The sequence below is a fragment of the Mobula hypostoma genome, chromosome 10 (assembly GCF_963921235.1).
Source record: "Mobula hypostoma chromosome 10, sMobHyp1.1, whole genome shotgun sequence".
NCBI lineage: Eukaryota > Metazoa > Chordata > Chondrichthyes > Myliobatiformes > Myliobatidae > Mobula > Mobula hypostoma.
Genome location: NC_086106.1, coordinates 113,474,621 through 113,494,586, shown reverse-complemented (window position 1 = coordinate 113,494,586; position 19,966 = coordinate 113,474,621). Strand labels below are relative to the sequence as shown.

Below are 19,966 nucleotides of genomic sequence, written 5' to 3'. Positions count from 1 at the left end.
TGGAACTCATTGCTATAGATGGCTATGAAGGTCAAGTGAATGGGTATATTTAAAGAAGAGGTTGATAGGTTCTTGATTAGTGAGGATGTCAAAGGTTACGAGAAGAATGAAGTTGAGAGGAGTAGTAAATTAGGCATGATAGAATGCTGGGGTAGACTTAATGAGTCGAATAATGACCTAATTTACTGCTATGTTTTATGGTCTTATGTTCTTATGGTTCATGTTCCTGTCTGAATGCTTTTTAAGCATTCCAATCATCTCTGCTTCTGCCACCTCCCCGGCACTGCAATTACCATTCTCTGTGCAAAAAACTTGCCTTGCACATCTTTAAAATTTCTCCCCCTTTCACATTAAACCTTTGCCCACTAGCATTTGATAGTCCTACCCTAAAAAAGACTCTACCTACCCATTCTACAGTGTGCCGCTCTTAAACTTCTGCTAGGTTGACCCTCAGCCCCAGTGCTCCAGGTCCGGAAAGGAAGCAACTGAAGAAAATGGCTCACCATCATCTCTCAAGCATAATTCGAGACTGTGAATAAATGTTAGCAGCCAGAAGAATTAGAAACATAAGAGCAAAAGAAAGGGAAGCAGGATGGAGCTTTTACCTCAGTGCCACTTTCCTGTCTTAGCTTATACTCTTTAATGATAACTTCTAAATTTCAATTTCATACTTGAACTGAGTGTCCAGAGCACGACTGGGGAGAAAACTCCGAAGATTCCTTTGAAATTGTTGGGTGAAGTAATTTTTCTCATCCCACTGTCTTGAAAGGTGGATTCTTTATTCCAGAATGTTATCCCTGCTCCAAGATATTTTAGCCAGGGAACATCAATTTCATGCTGTCATGTTCCAAGTCATAATGTGCTTCTCTCTTACTCCCTTAAATACACAAAAGTATGTCGCCTTTATTACCTCTGCTTTATATGACAAAACTGCCATTGCAGGTTTTTAGAACTCTGATTATACCACATTTTACAATATTTTGTTCAGTTCTGGTCACCTCATTTTTGGAAGGATGTGGAAACAGTATAGAGAGTGCAGAGGAGATTTACCAGGATACTGCCTGGACTAGAGAGCACGTTGAATGAGGAAAGGTTGAGCAAGCTAGCCTTTCTCCTCCAGAGTGAAGCAGGATGTGGGATGGTATGTTAGAGATGTAAAAGATGATGAGGCCTAGATGGAGTGGGCAGCCAGCAGCTTTATCCCAGGGTGGAAATGGTTAAATGAGAGGATGTTTACTCTCTCTTTTGCATGTATATCCTTAAGAAGGGATACCAAAACTGTAAACAATATTCCGGATGTAAATTCAACAGGGCTTTCTCTAATTGGAGCAGGATGCCTCAACTCCTGCACTCGAGTCTTCCTGTAAAAAAGACCAATATACCATTTCCTTTCCTAATAACTCTCAGTACTTGAATGGCAACTTTCAACAATTCAAGTACAATTAATTACCTCTGAACACCACCTTTCAGTCTCTCATCACTTAAAATATACACCACCTTTTTATGTTATCTGCCAAAGTGGAAGACCTTAAATTTTTCCACATGATAGTTAGCTGCTGTAGCTTTGTTTTTCCCTTAACCTGTCTTTATCCTCCTGTCTCCATCCTCTTGGGCCCTCTTTAAAGGCTGCCTTTGCATCATCAGCAAGCCTGCAAAAACTATTGTTAAACTTGTCATCCAAGGTATTGCTATAGATGGTGAGCAGGTTGGGCCCCATCCTCATTCCCTATGATATTCCTATTAGTGATAGCCATCCACCCCAACACTTTCTACTCCTCTTTTCCTGTCCTTTAACCAATCCTCTGTCCAGCTCAATATATTACCCACAATACTGCATGCTCTAATTTACATTAATAATCTTTTTTGCACTAAGCAATAACAACTTCAAAGACAGGTTTTTTTTATATTTAGAGACGCAGTACAGTAACAGGCCCAACAAACCCATGCCACCCAATTATACCCACGTGACCCAATTAACCTACTAACCTTTTGAATGCATATATCTTTGGAATGCAGGAGGAAATTTACATGATCATGGGAAGATTGTGCCACCCTCAAGTTAAATTAATCGAATATGATTTCCCATTCAGAAATCCATGTTGACCCTGCCAGATCTTATCCTCATTTTCAAGGTGCCCTGTTAACATTTCCATAATATCAATTCCAACCAGGGAACACACACCAGTCCTCATAGAGGGATCAGAAGTGGAGTGGATGAGCAATTTAAAGTTCCTGGGTGTCAAGATCTCTGAGGATCTACCCAGGGCCCAACATAACGATGCAGCTATAGAGAAGGCATGGCAGTGGCTATGTTTCATTAGGAGTTTGAGGGGATTTGGTATGTCACGAAAGGCACTCGCAAATTTCTACTGACGTACCGCGAAGAGCATTCTAATTGACTGCATCACCGTCTGGTATGGGAGTGGTGGTGTGGTACTGCACAGACAGGATCAAAGTCAGCTGCAGAGAGCTGTAAGTTAGTCAGCTCGTCATGGGCACTAGCCCCTGTAGTATCCAGGATATCTTCAAGGTGCAATGCCTCAAAAAGGACCCCCAGCACCCAGGATATGCCCTGTTCTCAATGCTACCATCAGGAAGGAGGTGCAGAGGCCTGAAGGCACACACTCAATGATTCAGGAACAGCTTCTTCCCCTCTGACATCCGATTTGTGAATGGACACTTAAACATGAACAACATCTCAATACACTTTTTTTATTTTTGCACTACTTATTTAACTGTTGTTTGTCCATCATCGTCGTCGATGAAGACCTTGACACCATTATGATGATGATGGTGTCAAGACTAGCACATGATTTGGATTTAAGTGAGGGAGAGTTGCGCAGCGTCAGCCTCACTCTCTGTTCCCAATTCCCATCTGGATCCAGTGGCAAGACAGAGTCGAGACAGCTGGAGATGGGACTAGGCGCAGTGGATGACCAGGACGTCTTCTGTGTCTTGTCCTGCTCTATGCGTTCCACGACGCTTGCAGAGACCGCCTTCTTGACCGTTGGACCTTCCACTGGTCTCATCCGCTCAGTCCACCGGAGTCTGTCTTCACATGCTGGGATAGACAACTCCCTATCTCACCGAGGGTTTGAGACCCGTCGGCTACCCTCACCTGGTTTAGCCGGCTTGTCGAAGCCGTTGCCCGGGGTGTGGCCGCTGTCACATGCAAACAGCTACGGGGAGCCACAGGTGAGAGCTGAGTGCCAGGTGGGGACCAAAGGTGGACTAACCGGCCTGAAAAGGACGTGACATGTTCCCCCACCAGAGGTGCTACCTCTCCCTGACACCCCATACACTCCAACATTTAACTATTTTATATATACACACACACACATAACACTGAAATATATATATACTTACTGTAATTCACAGTTGTTTTTCTCTATTATTCTGTATTGCGTTGTACTGCTGCTGCAAAGACGACAAATTTCATGACATATGCCAGTCATTTTAAACCTGATTCTGATTGTGATTTTCCATCCTACTCTCATTCCCTGATTTATCTGTCTCTCCTTCCTTAAGTAGTAGGGCTACTGTTGCTGCCCTCCACTGTCTGAGAGTTCCTATCAAACTTACCCAGCTTCAGTGTTGCTTCAATTGAATCAGAGTTCACCCTTCCACTTTGAAATGATTCATGAAAACCAACAAAGAGGAATGAAACACTTTAAGGAAAGGACTTCCCCAACTGAAATTTTAAAAAAACTCTTTTGCCACACCAAAGTTCAGGCTTGTAATCCATCAATTCCAATATTATTTTTACCAAATATGATTATTCAAAAGACAGACATTAGAATGCACTTAGGTAAAAGAGAAGGAAAACTAGCTCCGTTGGGTCCAAAATTGAGCTGAATGGGCTTTAGTATTCTTGGCTGTAATGTCACGCTACAATAAATTACTTCAAGCTTTGGAGAATAAACTTAGCTTAAGGGCATGGGTCCTTATACCTGACCACGTGATAGTTTTATGCTTTGAAAGTGCTATCCAATATTAATGCTTTAGAAGAAGTGCATGAAGCCATCCAGCCTCACGGTAGGGTAATGGTGAGCACAATGCTCTACGGTACCAGCGGCCGGGGTTCAATTCCCGCTGCTGTCTCTGAGCAGTTTGTACGTTCTCCCCATGGCCGCGTGGATTTCCTGCGGGTGCTCTGGTTTCCTCCCACATAGGTTAATTCGTCATTGTGAATTGTCCTATGATTAGCCTAGAATCAATTCAGTGGTTTCTGGGTGGCATGGCCCAAAGGGCCTATTCTGCACTGTATCACAATAAATAATGAAATAAATAAATATGCCATTAGACTTATGGACTTTTGTTAAATATGTTTTTTTTCTCTCTTTTCTGACCTCTGACCCCCCAACCCAAATATCCCCTCCTTTGATCTTTTAGGCAGTCTACAAAGCATGGCTGTGTTCGGAGTATTTCAAAGCCTCACAACTTCTGTGTCCTCGCAGGATTCCTTGTAAGCAATACTGCCTGGAAGTCCAGGCCCGATGTCCATTTATTCTACCAGACAACGATGATCTAATCTATGGCGGGTTGCCAAGCTTCATCTGCACAGGTACATATCTGACAGCAATGTGCAATAAAGGTGATATAGCTCTAACTTAATGCTTGTAATATTTGCAAAAGTATCTTCTAAGTGCTTCAATCACTACCTCCAACGTCCCTAAGTACAGCCAGCATCTTCATATTACTCCTGGACAGAGATTTGCAGCAGATTCCTCACAGTTGATCATAACCTCCTCCCCACATGCAAAACATTCAAATGAATATTAAATCAAATGCAATGTACTTCCGATGCCTGGAATCTAAAATTACATGCTGGAAGAAATTAGCAAGTTGCTTTCTAAGTTCTTATCCTCAAGTATTTCCTTCCACAGATGCTGCCTGTCCAGATTTCTCACATTGAATCAAAGCTGAGAACTCGTATTAGATTAGTCATGAATTGTACCTATTCCTACATTCTTATTATCACCCAGCTTTCTGAAAGTAGAAATAAACGCCAGAGATTATCACTCTGCAAGTCAGGCAGTATCGGTGGAAGGCAGTATAGTAAATGTTTCAGATCCTCCTGGACCACTAGTCAGAATTTTCTAATGAGGATCCAGGACTTGAAATGCTAAGTGTTTCTCATACATTAGTGCTGCCTGAGCTGCTGAGGGTCTCCATCATCTTCTATTTTTACCCAGTTCCGTCCTTTGCCTCAGCTCATCTAGTCTGAAATTCTCATCCACATCTTCCCAACCTCTAACCTGTAGACTTAACTATTCCAATACACCACTGGCTATCAATCTGGTCGCTGTAACCCTGGAACTATCCAAAAATTCTAAACACAAGAGATTGTGTAGGTACTGGAAATCCAGACCAACACACACAAAATTCTGGAGGAACTCGGCAGGCCAGGCTGCACCAATAGTGAAGAATGAAGTGCTGAGGTTTCAGGCCAAGTCTTGCTGATAGATTCCTTTTCATAGAGGCTGCCTGACCTGCTGAGTTCCTCCAGAATTTTGTGGGTGTTACTCTATTATCCAAAATTCTTTGTTTTATATCATATCTCAACCCACATTACCATTGCTCTTGTGTTCCTTATACCTCTATTCTTGCTGGTCTCCATTTATAGGCATCCATTAGTCTCGTGAGACCATGGATTTGCGCCTTGGAAGGTTTCCAGGGCGCAGGCCTGGGCAACATGGTATGGAAGACCAGCAGTTGCCCATGCTGCAAGTCTTCCCTCTCCACGCCACCGATGTTGTCCAAGGGAAGGGCATTAGGACCCATACAGCTTGGCATCAGTGTCGTTGCAGAGCAATGTGTGGTTAAGTGCCTTGCTCAAGGACACAAAACGCTGCCTCAGCCAAGGCTCGAACTAGCAGCCTTCAGATCACTAGACAAATGCCTTAACCACTTGGCCACGCGCCAACACTGGTCTCCATTAGTTTAAGCAAAACTTTCATTTTAAAATTCTTGCTGCTGCTTCTGAAGGTGGCCAGAGTCTCATTCTTGTTCATTCGGTACACAACCACTTGGGATGTTGTTACTCATCCAGGTTTGACTTCTTGAGCTACCAAGTTCCTCAGCTCTGTAATTCTTTTCTAATATTTCCACATGCAACCCCCCTCCCCACCCACCCCACCTGGCTTTTCCCCCATTTAAAGCGCTGTTTAAAAGCTACCTCTGTAATTAATATTTTGGTCATATCTCTTTAAGTACATTATTGTCAATGTTTTTATTAAGTAATATCCTGTGAAGAACCTCAGAAAATTGTTGGTATGTTAACAATGGTATCTAAATTAAGATTATTGTTGCTGTTAACTTGAATAATTCCAGCCTACGCTGTGTTAACCCAAACAAGTGCAATTCCCAGCAAGGATCAATGGATTCTATTTTAGTTTATCTCACTCAGTTGAAGTTATGAGTTTTAAACTTAAATATAGCACTCCAGATCTGCATTGGTTCAACCTCATTTCATGCCTTGTCTTTAAAGGTTTTTCTAAAGCAAATACGTTTAGTGAAAAGCTGTCAAGTCAATCAGAATTATCGTCACACTTAGAACATAAGACATAGAACTTACAAATAAGGAATATCTAAAGAAAATGCTGTTAATAATTCTCAACATGATCCCACATCAGATGAAAATCAAAGCAAAACTTCAAGTGATGGACGTCTACAATACAAACAGAAAATGTTGGAAAATTCAGCAGCTTAGGCAAGAATTGAGTAAAAAGAAGCAGTTATGAAGTCAGGGTGGTGTTGTAAAGTCAGGCTGCATTGTTCGTATAGTCAGCTAGATGATATATGACCCAAATTTCACATTGGCAACCTGCCATACAGACCAAGGAGTTTAACTAACTACTTAATGGCTACATCATCTTCACCTCTAATTGACACTCTGTCGAAAAGAGAAAGTGAGTAAGTTGCAAAGAGTGTGGGATCTGACAGTGAGAGGAAATAAACAGAATGCCTATAAGAAGCTAAGATGATGTGGCCATTAAATAGGCAGCTAAGCTCCTTTGTCTGCCTGACAAGTTGCCATGTGAAACTTGGGTGATGCTGGCTGTACAAACTATAATAGTATGACCATACAGCATCATCTAGACTTCATAATGTTCTTTTGCTACAAATGTTGCCTGAGCTGCTAAATTTTCCAACACTTCCTGTTTATATTAAAAAGCTGCAATCAGGAAGAATGCATAGGAGCTTTAGGACTCACACCACCAGGTTCGGGAACAGTTATTACCCCTCAACAATCAGACTCTTGAACCAGAGGGAATAACGACACTCAACTTCACTTGCCCCGACATTGAAATGTTCCCACAACATATAGACTCACTTTCAAGAACACTGCATGCCTTGTTCTTAATATTTATTGCTTATTTGTTTTTCTTTTTGTATTTGCACTGTTTGTTATCTTTTGGACACTGGTTGAATGCCAAGATGGTGTGGTCTTTCATTGATTCTATTATGGTTATTATTTCATAATGGATTTATTGAGTATACCCACAAGAAAATGAATCTCAGGGTTGTTTATGGTGATATATATGTACTTCGATAGTAAATTTACTTTGAACTTGGAACTTATATATTTTAGGTGAATGAGTTCTTCACGGCCTTCCAGCTGGGTACAGGTATCGATTATAACCAACGTTTTGAGGACAAACTCTGCCATCTTCATCAGGGATGATGCCTGGGCACGTCTAGTCCAGTGGTGTTTATACCCCCGTCGTCCGTCCCTCCTGACTGGATAGTCCTCATCCAATCATGTTTCCCCTCTCCCACCTTGCTTACAATAGAATTCCAGTTCTTTCTTGGAGCGTGACCTTCATCTTCATTAAATTCTTTTCCTCTAGTTTTATTTCAAAGGCTTCTTTTACCAGGCAGTCCCAAAAGCCATTGGCACGGCACAGAAATTTTGTGCCAAAATCAATCCCATTGCCATTGTGAATGCAGAGTTCTGCTACGACCGATTTTTCTGGGTAACCTAAACAGATACACCTTCTGTGCCCTTTGATGTGGGTTTCCACCATCTGTCCTATCTGGCCGATATATGCTGCTCTGCATTCACAGGGAATCCTGTAAAAGCCAGCCGACCTGAGTCCCAGGTCATCATTGACCCATATAAACTGTAATATGAGCTTCCTTATGGATTTGTCAATGGATTCATCCGGTATTTCTTCAGGATCATGACAATCCGTCCAGAAATCATGGAAATATAGGGGAGACAGGCAGTAGTGATGGGTTCCTCCTCATTGTTATGTTTCCTGATTTTTCTGTCAGCCCTTTTACCTCGTGAAGGAAACTAGAGGAAAAGAATTTTAACAAAAACAAATGCCTCGCTCTAAGAACTGGAATTTGATTGTAAGCAAGGTGGGAGAGCGGAAGCCTGATTGGAAGAGGACTAACCAATCACGAGGAATGGACTATGGGTGTATAAATACCACCAGACTAGATATGCGCAGGCATCATCCCTGAGGAAGATGGCAGATTTTGTCACTGAAACATCAGTTGTAAATACCTGTACCCGACTGGAAGCTTGTGAAGTGTTTCTTCAACATATATGCCGGGAAAGCGCTGGATCTTTTTTATATTTCAGGAGTCCATCATCTGAAGTTATTGTTTGATTTTCATCAGATGTGGAACCATGTTGAGAATTTCAAAAAACTTTTCCTTACATACTTCTTACTTACCTTAGTTTAGATCTCATTCTTGATTACTGAAGGCTCGATGGTTTATAAAACGTTTCAATACCATATAGAGCATGCTGAACAAAAACAAAATTTCATTTTAGTTTTGGTGCTTCTAGCTTTTGAAGTAGTAGATACCTTCTCATTTGTTTACAATCAATTGAACAAGATGTGATGCTGGAGCACCGTGTGTGAAGTTCAGCACTCTGCAACCTCAGTGATGTAAAAAGAAGCAGTAAGCAAGATAAATTCTGCAGATGCTGGAAATCCAAAGCAAAATATATACACAAAATGCTGGAGTGACTCAGCAGGTCAGGCAGCATCCATGGAAATGAATAAACAGTTGATATTTTGGGCTGAGATGTTTCTCCTGGACTGAAAAGGAAAGAAGATACCAGAATAAAAAGATGGGGGGAGGGTAGGTGAAGGAGGTTAGCTAGAAGGTGAGAGGTGAAGCCAGATGGAAAGGAAAGGCCAAGGGCAGGAGAGGAAAGTATCTGATAGAAGAGGATAGTGGACTTAGCAGAAAGGGAAAGAGGAAGGGACCCAGGCAGAGGTAATAGAAGAGGTAAGAGGCCAGTGTGGGGAATAGAAGAAGTAGTATATGGAGGAATTTGTTTTTTACCAGAAGATTTTCATCAGGTTGGAGGCTACCCAGACAGAATATAAGGTGTTGTTTCTCCACACTGAAGGTAGCCTCTTTGTGGACTAAAAAGAGAAATCGATATTTATGCTATCAGGTTGGAGCCTACCCAGCCAGAAGCAGAAATCAATATTCATGCCATCAGACCAGAATGAAAATGAGCTTGTACCACATAATTCAATGAAATATGGAAGTGACATGAATTTAATATTCCTCACTGTTCCTTCACAATCCAGCTGACTATGGGGACTACATTTACGGGATGACAGTTTTACTTCTTGGGTCATCAATCAGAAACACTTAGTAGCCACTTTATTAGGTACACCTTTACACCTGCTTATTAAGACAAATATCTAATCAGCCAATCATGTGGCAGAAGCTCCAAGTATAAAAGCATGCAGACATGGTCAAGGGGTTCAGTTGTATCTATTTTGTTACATAGTTCTGATGAACACCATTATCAAGGATATAAGTGTATTATTTCACACTTGCCTGGATTAGGTTCTAGTTAATATTTTTTCTGCCCAACTGACTGCAATACTTATATCTTCCTACAGTCTCACTGTCAACCAGTTGAACAGTCTTCTCATCATTAACTAGAGTACAGTGTTGCGTATTGAATATTTCAGTAATATTTGTGTGGGCACTTGGCCAAGTGGTTAAGGCATTGGACTAGCTACCTGAAGGTCATGAGTTCAAGCCCCAGCCGAGGCAACGTGTTGTGTCCTTGAGCAAGGCACTTAATCACACATTGTTCTGCGACGACACTGGTGCCAAGCTGTATGGGTCCTAATGCCCTTCCCTTGGACAACATTGGTGTCGTGGAGAGGGGAGACTTGCAGCATGGGCAACTGCTGGTCTTCCATACAACCTTGCCCAGGCCTGTGCCCTGGAGAGTGAAGACTTAACGGATGCCTTTAATTTGAGTAAAGTTGAGTAGGCATTTTTTATTCATTTAAATAATTCATTATAGGTTATATGTAAGAATATATGAATTGCATACATTATGGTGCTACCACGTGATACGTGCGTGCTTCGCTTAATGTAAAAACAGAACCTGTTCTCTTAGGCTCTCATCTTTTTCTTGCAATTAGTTTAGTGTTTTGCAACATCACATGAGTGAGGAGAATACGCAGGGAGCTTTGCAAAGAGGTTCAATTTCAGTTCAATTTCTAATCTCAATTGAAATGAATGTGACATATTCTGGGTCACTCTGTAGCAGAATGCCACCATTTTAATATTTTGACGAGCATGATGACTGACAAGTAAACTCGTTAAACTCAACAACAGTTTTTATTGCAACAAGCACAAAAACAAACTGGGCACTGTGACCCGGGGAGAGAACCCACTCGGTCACGTTACACACCCCGGTTACAGTCAGGGTGGCCCACAAACTCCCATGTAAATAACTGTATAATCCAAGCTAAAATGTAACAATAAATGAACTTGAACACCCCACCATAATCCCATGAAAGCATTTTAACACAAGAACAATAAATAGCACTGGTCATTATCAATACTGAGGTGGGCTGTCGACCACACCCTCTGGAGTGCCACACTACCCCCACCTGAGGTGGCAGCCATCCCTGTCAATCCCAGAGTGCACAACAACGTCCAAAAGTCCCGGTGGTGGTCAACGTTGGGGGGTTTCTGGAGCTCCCCCCAGGGGAAGCACTCTTTAGTGAGGCAAGAGGCAGGGCACCCAGAGCATCACTTCCTTCCTTCCGCCTCGCTGGACCGGTGGTGGCCAAGTGCTGATACGGTGCCAGCCAGTCCCGATGCAGCACGACCGCCTTCTGCTGCTCGGGCAGCCACATCCGATATACCACATCAGAGATGTGGTTGAGCACCTCTCCTGGAATAGTCCCTTCTTCTGGGAGGGGCTGTAGATCCATAATGGGGCCCCCACCACATATTGTTGCACTGGGGCCCTAGACTGGTGGCCCGGCCTCTTCTGGGACGTGCAAGCGTCACAGCAGTGCACGAACAACTCCTCGTCCTGCCTGTACCCAGTCCAGTAGAATCAGTTTGCCCAACGTCTTTGCAACCCCGAAATGGCCTGTGCACCAACCACAGCACCGCAGTGCAGAGCCCTGGGGGGACCACAAGCTGCAGGAGATGTCTGTCACCATCGGACAACTGCCACTGCCAGAACAGCAACCCACCGCACATCCCCAGCGGTCCCCACTGAGAGAATAGGGCTTTGGTCTCTGGATCCAGGGTGGAGCTCTCTGCTCACTCAGCCGCCATCCCGCGCTCAGCCATCCCTCACCTAGGCCAGCACAGGATTGCTCATCCGCTCGCTGCACAGCTGCTGGTCAGTGGTGGCAAGGCCCACCTCACCACCAGCTGCCACCTGAGGCATCATCACCATCACTCATCCCTGGTTCTGCTGTGTTGCCTTGGGCCGTTGCTGTTGTGTTGCATTGCAGCGGGCTGCATGACTGGTGGTGGTTGTTGCTGTGCCCGCCTAGTCTGCTTTCTGGAGCGGCCCTGCCGGAGATCCACGGCTTCTGTGCCAAGGTAGAGTGTTGCCCCCGGCACATCCACATAAGCCCCCCAAGTTGGACAGCAAGTCCAGCCCAATGATGCAGGAGTCCCGGATGTCGGTGAGCCACACCTCGTGCTCCTCCGTGTTTCTCCCCGCTGCGATGCGCAGCCACCTCTTCCCTCCCATCACCGCACAGTCGCCAGTGACCGTCGCCAGCTGGACCATTGTCACTGTCCACCCAGGCGGGGACGGCTGGTCCGTATTGTGGGGGACACCTGGATGGATGGTGGTTATGGTTGATCTGTGTCCACCAACGCACGGCATCTGATGCCCTCCACTACGCACTCCACAGGCCTTGATCGCCACCCAAACGGCCTGCCCGGAGAGGTGACAATGGAGGGATTCTGCTGGAGGTTTTGGGCATTTCCCGAAGGCTGCGCTGGGCTCTGGTGTGGGGTGGTCCTGAGCCACGTGGCCTGCCTCGCCACCCCAGTAGCAGAAGTCAGTCCATGGCATACAGCAGGGCCAGCGTGGCGCTGGTCGGACCTGTCTCACAGGATCCTCCACGTCAGTTTCCTCCTGCGCCTTGGTGACACAAGTCTGGGGTCGCAGCATGCCGGGCGATTCTCCAGTGCTTTAAGGGGCTAAAATTGCTTCTGCCCTCTCTGCCTGTGCCAGTGCCTTGGTCAGCGATGATGGTGATGTCAGGCAAAAGTGCTGCCGAAGGCACTCCGGTGTCAGCGCCTTTACAAAGGCGTGAGGACAAGCTGTTCCTCAGCCACGGTCGGGAACTGGGGGTAGCCATGCCGAGCACAGTGGTGGAGGTCTGCTGCTGTGAATGCCCCTAAGTATTCTTCCACATGGCGATGTCTGCTGCCCAGTTCTTCCCTCATTGCTTCCTCTAATGGCCTCAGCTCGAAATGCCATTCCAGCACCGCAGTTAAGGACCCTTTAGTCAGGCTGCTCAGCCAACAATAGGTTGAGGAGGGCCCGCAGGGCATCCTAATCTGATGCCAGGGCAAGATGTACTGCCATCTCGCTGAGGCTCCACTTGTCATGCCATGCAGCAAGCTTGACTTGCACCAGGTAAGGCTCCAGGCGGCTGGTACCATTGTATCTGGGGCGCTTCATGAGTGGACCTAGTGGCGTGAGTCGCTGAGGCCCGTTGGTCTTCCCCTTGCTCTGGTGGCGTCAGTGGTGCCTGCCATTTTGCCCATCCTTCCAGGGCTGCGGTGTCTTGGGTTCCCCAGTACAAGTCGCAAGGAAGGGGGGCGATGTCCCCGGGTTGAGGAGCCTGGATACACTCACTCCATCGGGGTTCCCTGGGAAAGCACGATACTCGGTTCCCAGTCCCTCCCTCTGAGTCCCACCTTCATAAACCTGTCCTGGTGTGCGGAATATATTGAGGCATACTGCTCACTCCCTTGACTTATTCCCCGGGTCTTAATGCACTCTACCCAACGTCATTGGGTGCATTTAAGGCAGAGATAGATGTGTTCTTGGTCAGTCAGGGTGTCAAAGGGTATGGGGAGAAGGCAGGGGAGTGGGGATGACTGGAAGAATTGAATCAGCCCATGATTGAATGGTGGAGCAGACTCGATGGGCCAAATGGCCTGCTTCTGCTCCTATATCATGGTCCTATGGTGTTATGGTCATAGCTCTTCAATCCCCTCGTCAATTTCTAATCCCACTCCTGATGCCAATGTGTCGAGAATTTGGTCCAAAATGAGAGACAGGTAAGCTTGTTAAGCTCAACAACCATTTTCACTGCAACAAGCACAAAACCAGACTGAGCACTATGACCCAGGGAGAGAACCCACTCGGTCATATACAGACAGGGGAAGTGACTATTGCACACACCAGTAACAGTCAGGGTGACCCACAAACTCACAGGCGAATAACTATGACCCAAGCTCACAGTAAATGATGCTGGTCCTTAGGAATGCTGGGAGGTCTTTTGACCATGCACTCCACTCCCTCCACTGAGCACCACAATATGACCATTTCCATGCTGAGTGAAACATATTAATTTAAAACTCCGCAAACTTGTAGATTACTTCTTTGATCTGAACATGTCACAACCAATATTCCCTCTAATTTCCATTGGTCAGTATACGCAAAAATCTTGTGCTGTCCAATTTTTTGCCCAGTGACAACAGGTGCACGTTGAACTGTATATAGAGGGATATTCATTTTAGCAGCTAGCAAAACACCATCAATAAGAACTTTGATCTCCTCTGGGTTTGATTGTTTTCACTTTCATTCATCTGTACTCTCGTGTACAATGATGAAATATGCTTAACATGCCAAAGCGGTAGAGGGTGACAACCATTTATGTGCAGTTTAAATTCCTTTGTGCATTTGTAGCAGTTTTCAGAAAAAAAACTTTTCATTTTCCTATTACTTATCATGAAAATCATCATTTGGTCATGAAATCTAAGGTGGTCATTTGGTCCATTGTGTGAGTACAGATTTTCATTCAGTCTGCCACAAAAGGCAGGATCTCCCATTTCAATTTAACTACTAATTCCACATTCGAACATCATGACACAGTACTTTGAGTGCACATCCAAAGACTGTGTAAATGTGAAGACGCATTCTGCGTCTTCCATTAAAAGCAATAAATCCCAGATCTCAATGACCTTGTAGATATTTCTTTTTTCTCACCTTCTCTCCATTCTTATCAATCATTTTAAATCTCTGTCCCTTTGTTTTGTACTCTGCTTCCTTTGGATATAGGTTATTCCTGTTTATTCCATCTAAGTCTAAGCCGAATATAATATTATGCAATTGACTTAAGTCTATATTCTGTCCTAAAGGCTACAACTCCAGGTTTATTCAATCCTTTTACAACATCCATGTACATCTCCACTACACCTTGTCAAATGTAATCACTTCTCCTACAATTTGAAGATTTAAACTCTGGTCTGAATGTTATCTACAGTTCTGGCATGCCCTCCCTGCTCATCTGTTCTTTGTCTCATTAGTAAAAGTGTCCTGTATATCTTTTTAACAACTTTATTAACCTACCCTGTTATCTTTGAGGGTCATAAGGTATTTCTCCTCCTCAAGATGTGGCATCCTTCCATTTATTATTTCCTTTCTTTGTAACTCTTCAAATACTTGCCTGGATTCGTCCAGTTAACTTTTTTTTTACCCCAACTAACACCAATAAGATTGAAAGAGTACAGAGAAAATTCACAAAGGTTTTGCCAGGACTGTTGAATTGGTGAGGACTTTATCTCCTGGAGTGTAGGAGAATGAGGAGAGATTTGATAGAAGTATACAAAATTATGAGGAGTATAGATAAGATAAATGTAAGCAGGCTTTTTTCACTGAGGTTAGGTGAGACTAGAACTAGAGATCAGGGATTAAGGGTGAAAGGTAAAGTATTTGAGGGAACCTGAAGGGGAACATCTTCACTTAGAATGTGATGCAAGTGTGGAGCAAGGTGCCTGTGGAAGTGGTGGAGAAGTTTGGATAGGTATATGGATGGGAGGAGTGTAGAGAGCTATGGCCAGGTACAAGTCAATAGGACTAGGCAGAATAGAAGTTCGGTATGGACTAGATGGGGCCAAAGGGCCTTTTCTGTGTTATAGTCCTCTATGACACTCTAACTTTATAACCAGAAAACTCATATCTTCCTAAGGTCAAAATCTTCCATCCTTTCCATCTACCAAATAAGCAGTTTTTTACCATTAACAAATCTCTGCAAAATGATCCTTACATTTAGGTCTAAGTCATTAATAAATACTACAACATCAAGATTCAAAGTATTAAACCCCATGGAATTTCACTGCTGACTGCTTTCCCATCACTGAAACAAGGGTTTGGGGTGCCATGGTAGTGTAGTGATTAGCAGAGCACTATTACACCTCTGGGCGTTCTGGAGTTCAGAGATAAATTTCAGCAGCCTCTGTAAGGAGTTTGTACATTCTCCTCCCCACCCACTGTGGAATGCATGGATTTTCCCCAAGTGTTCCAGTTTCCTCCCACAGTCCACGGACGTGTGGATAGGTTAATTGGTCATTATAAATTGTCCCTTGATTAGGTTGGGGTTCATCAAGTTTGTCAGGGGTTGTTGGGGCAGAGTAGCTTGAAGCACTGGAAGGGCCTACTCTGCTCTGTATCGCTAACTAAGTAAATAAGTTTGTCATAAACCTCTGCTTCCTGCTACTGGGTCAGGATTGGATCTGATTTGCCACTCTCCCTTGGGTTTATAACTTTTGGATGAGCTCATGGTATGATATAATTTGTCAAAAGCCATGCGAAACCCAGGTAGAATGCATTATATACCCTGCCCATATCCATCCTCCCCATAATTTCCTCAACTAAGTTAATGAGAAACAATCTCCCCTTAACAAGTTCACATTGACTTGCATTCAATACCTTTCTAAATGACAATTTATATCGACCTAGAATAGGCTCTACTTATTTACACACCACAGAAGTGATTAATTACCCCACTAACTACCTTATAATTGCTTAATTTATATCTTCTTCCCTTTTTAAACAATAGTACAAGTTTAGCAGCCCTCCAAACCTCAGGTACCCTACCTGTAGCAAAAGAGGGTTGAAACATCTTGGCCAAAGCTCTTTCTACTCCCCCCCCCCTTCTCTTCTTATTCTGGCTTCTACCCCCTTCTTTTCCAGTTCTGATGAAGGATTTCAGCTCAATACGTCAACAGTTTAACCCGCTTCATTAATGCTGACTGACTTGCTGAGTTCCTCCAGCACTCTGTTCCTGAGAATGAGGTTTCCTTTACACCACCATTGATTCTGCACTCACTTGCATTACCTCCATTTCCAGCACATCTATACTTAACCCATCCTCCCACTGTCATCGCAGGGAGAAGGTTCCTCGTGTCCTCATCTTGCACCTCTTCAGCCCCCATATCTAAAACATCATTCTCCATAACTTATACTGCTAAACACATCTTTCCCTCCCAATAACACCACCCGCCCCCCCACCACCACCACTCTTCTTTCTTAGGATTCACTCTCTTTGTGAATTCCTTGTCCAGTTGTCCCTCCGCACTGATCACTTTCCTAGCACTTAATCCTGTAAGTGTAGTAAGTGCCACACCCGCTCATACGCTTCCTGTCTTACCACCATTCAGAGCCTCTAAAAGTCCTTCCAGGTGAGGTGACACTTTGCTGGTGAGTCCACATGACATGGTTGCAGAATTAGGCCATTCAACCCTTCGAGTCTGCTCTGCCATTCTATCATGGCTCATCCCGGATCCCACTCAAACCTACACACCTGCCTTCTCGCCATATCCTTTGATGCCCTGATCAATCAGGAAATGATCAACTTCTGCTTTATATATACACCAAGGGCTTGGCAGCCTGTGGCAGAGCATTCCACAGATTCACTACTCTCTGGCTAAAAAAATTCCTCCTTACCTCGGTTCTAAAAGGTCCCCCCTCAATTTTGAGGCTGTGCCTTCTAGATCTGGATACTCCCACCACAGGAAACATCCTCTCCATATACATCTTACTTAGTCCTTTCAACATTCGGTAGGTTTCAATGAGATCCCTCACATTCTTCTAAATGTCATGAGCACACGCCCAAAGCTGCCAAATGTTTCTCATATGTTAATCCCTTCATTCCCAAAATCATCGTCGTGAACCTCTTCTGGACCCTCTCCAAGACAACACATCCTTTCCGAGTTATGGGACCTAAAACTGTTAGCAGTACTCCAAGTGTGACGAGTGTCTTATACAGGCTCAGCATTATCTCCTTGCTTTTATATTCTATTCCCCCTGAAATAAATGCCAACATTACATTGGCATTAACCTTCTGAGTGTCTTGCACGAGGGCTCCAAATTCCTTCTGCACCTCAGATGTTTGAACCTTCTCCCCATTTAGATGACAGTCTGCACTACTGTTCCTTTTACCAAAATGCATTATCATAAATTTCCTAACACTGTATTCCATCTGCCATGTTTTTGCCCATTCTTCCAATTTGTCTAAGACCTATTGCAATTGCATTACTTCCTCAGCACTACCTACATCTCCACCTATCATTGTATCATCAGCAAACTTTGCCACAAAACCAGCAATACCATTATTTAAAACATTGACAAACAATCTGGGAAGTAGCAGTCCCAATACTGACCCCTGAAGAACACCACTAGTTCCAACCAGAAAAGGCCCCCTTTATTCCCACTGGCTGCCTCCTGCCTGTCAGCTATTACTCTATCCACGCCAGTATCTTTCCTGTAATGCCACAGGATTTTATCTTGTTAAGCAGCCTCATGTGTGGCACCTTACCAAATGCCTTCTGAAAATCCAAGTAAATGACATCCACTGCCTCTCCTTTTTCCACCCTGCTTGCTATTTCCTTGGAGAACCCTAACAGATTTGTCAGGCAAGATTTCCCTTTACAGAAACCATGCTGACTTTGACTTATTTTATCATTAGTCTCCGAGTACCCTGAAACCTCATCCATAATAATAGACAGCAACACTTTCCCAACCACTAGGGTTGCACTAACTGACACTTCCTCCATTCTTAAAGAGTGGAGTGACAATTGCAATTTTCCAGTCCTCTGGGACCATGCCAGAATCAAGTGATTCCTGAAATATCATGCCCAATGCAACTGTTACCTCTTTAGTAACCTCTCTCAGGACTCTGGGACTTAGTCCATCTGGTCCAGGTGACATGTCCACTTTAAGGCCTTTCAGTTTGCCTAGCACTTTCTCCTTTGTAATACCAATGGTATTCACTCCTGCTCCTTGACACTCGCAGACCTCAGACCTCTGGCACACTGCCAGTGTCTTCCACAGTGAAGGCAGATGCAAAGTACCCATTAGGTTCATCTGCCATTTCTTCTCCCCCATTACTATCGTACCAGCATCAATTTCCAGTGGTCCCATATTAGCTCTCACCTCCCTTTTACTCTTTATACGGCTGAAAATCTTTTGATATCCTGCTTTATATTATTGGCTAGTTTGCCCTCATATTTCACCATTTCCCTTCTCATAGCTTTTTAGCTCCCTTTGTTGGATTTTAAAAGCTTCCCACTCACTTTAGCTACCATATATGCCCTTTCTTTGGCTTTTATGCAGTCCTTATCTTCCCTTGTCAGCCACAGTTGCCTACACCTGCCATTTGAAAACTCTTTCTTCTGAGGGATATATCTATCCTGTGCCTTGTAAACTATTCCTGGAAACTTCAACTACCTCTGCTCTGCCATCATCCCTGCCAGTACCCGCCTCCAATCCACCTGCCTCTGTAATTCCTTTTATTCCATTGTGATACTAATACGTCTGATTAATGCTTCTCCCTCTCAAATTGCAGTATGAATTCAATCATATTATGATCACTGCCTCCGCAGGGTTCATTTACATTAAGCTCTCTAATAGGATTTGGGTTATTACACAACACCCAGCCTAAGATAGCCTTTGCAAGTAGGCTCAAGTAGGCATTCAACAAATTCCTTCTCTTGCGATCCGACACCAATCTGATTTTACCAATCTCCTTACATATTGAAGTCCCCCATTACAATTGTAACATTAACCTTATTACACACCTTTGATGTTAAGCTCCCAACTATGGCTTTCTTTCAGGCATGGCTCAGTGATGCCCACAATGTCATACCGACCAATCGCTAATTGTGCCATGAGTTCGTCCACTTCATTCCAAATGCTATGTGCATTTAATTGCAGCACCTTCAGTCTGCATTATTCACCCTTTTGAATTTTGCCTCTGGTACAATTTAACTCTTAGCTCTGTCTACATTTGTACCCAGTCATTAGTTTGTCCTTCTTTACATTTATGTTATATCCATTATCTACTTGTAGACCGGCTGGCTCATCCTCAGCTTGATCCTACTGGTTCCCGTCCCCCTGCCATATTAGTTTAAACCACTCCCAACAGCTCGAGTAAACCTACCCACAAGAATATTGGTCCCCCTTGGATTCAAGTGCAACCCGGTCCTTTTATACAAGTCTCACCTGCACCAGAAGAGGTCCCAATTATCTAGCAACCTGAATCCCTGCCCCCGGTCCAATTCTTCAGCCGCCTCATTAAGTTCCTATCCTCACTGTCGCATGGCACAGGCAGAAATCCCGAGGTTATAAGGTTGCTAGGAAGGAACTTAAGAATGGAATTAGGAGAGCCAGAAGGGGCTATGAGAA

At 44.0% G+C, this 19,966-nt stretch overlaps 1 protein-coding gene across 1 annotated transcript in view; it reads left to right on the top strand.

Annotated features, from left to right (window-relative positions):
• Positions 1-19,966, top strand: part of LOC134353407 (NALCN channel auxiliary factor 1-like) — a 496,830-nt gene that overhangs the window by 444,050 nt on the left and 32,814 nt on the right. Inside the window, exon 3 of the mRNA XM_063061433.1 lies at positions 4,393-4,564. Coding sequence (XP_062917503.1) covers positions 4,393-4,564 — 172 coding nt within the window. The remainder of the gene's footprint in view (positions 1-4,392; positions 4,565-19,966) is intronic.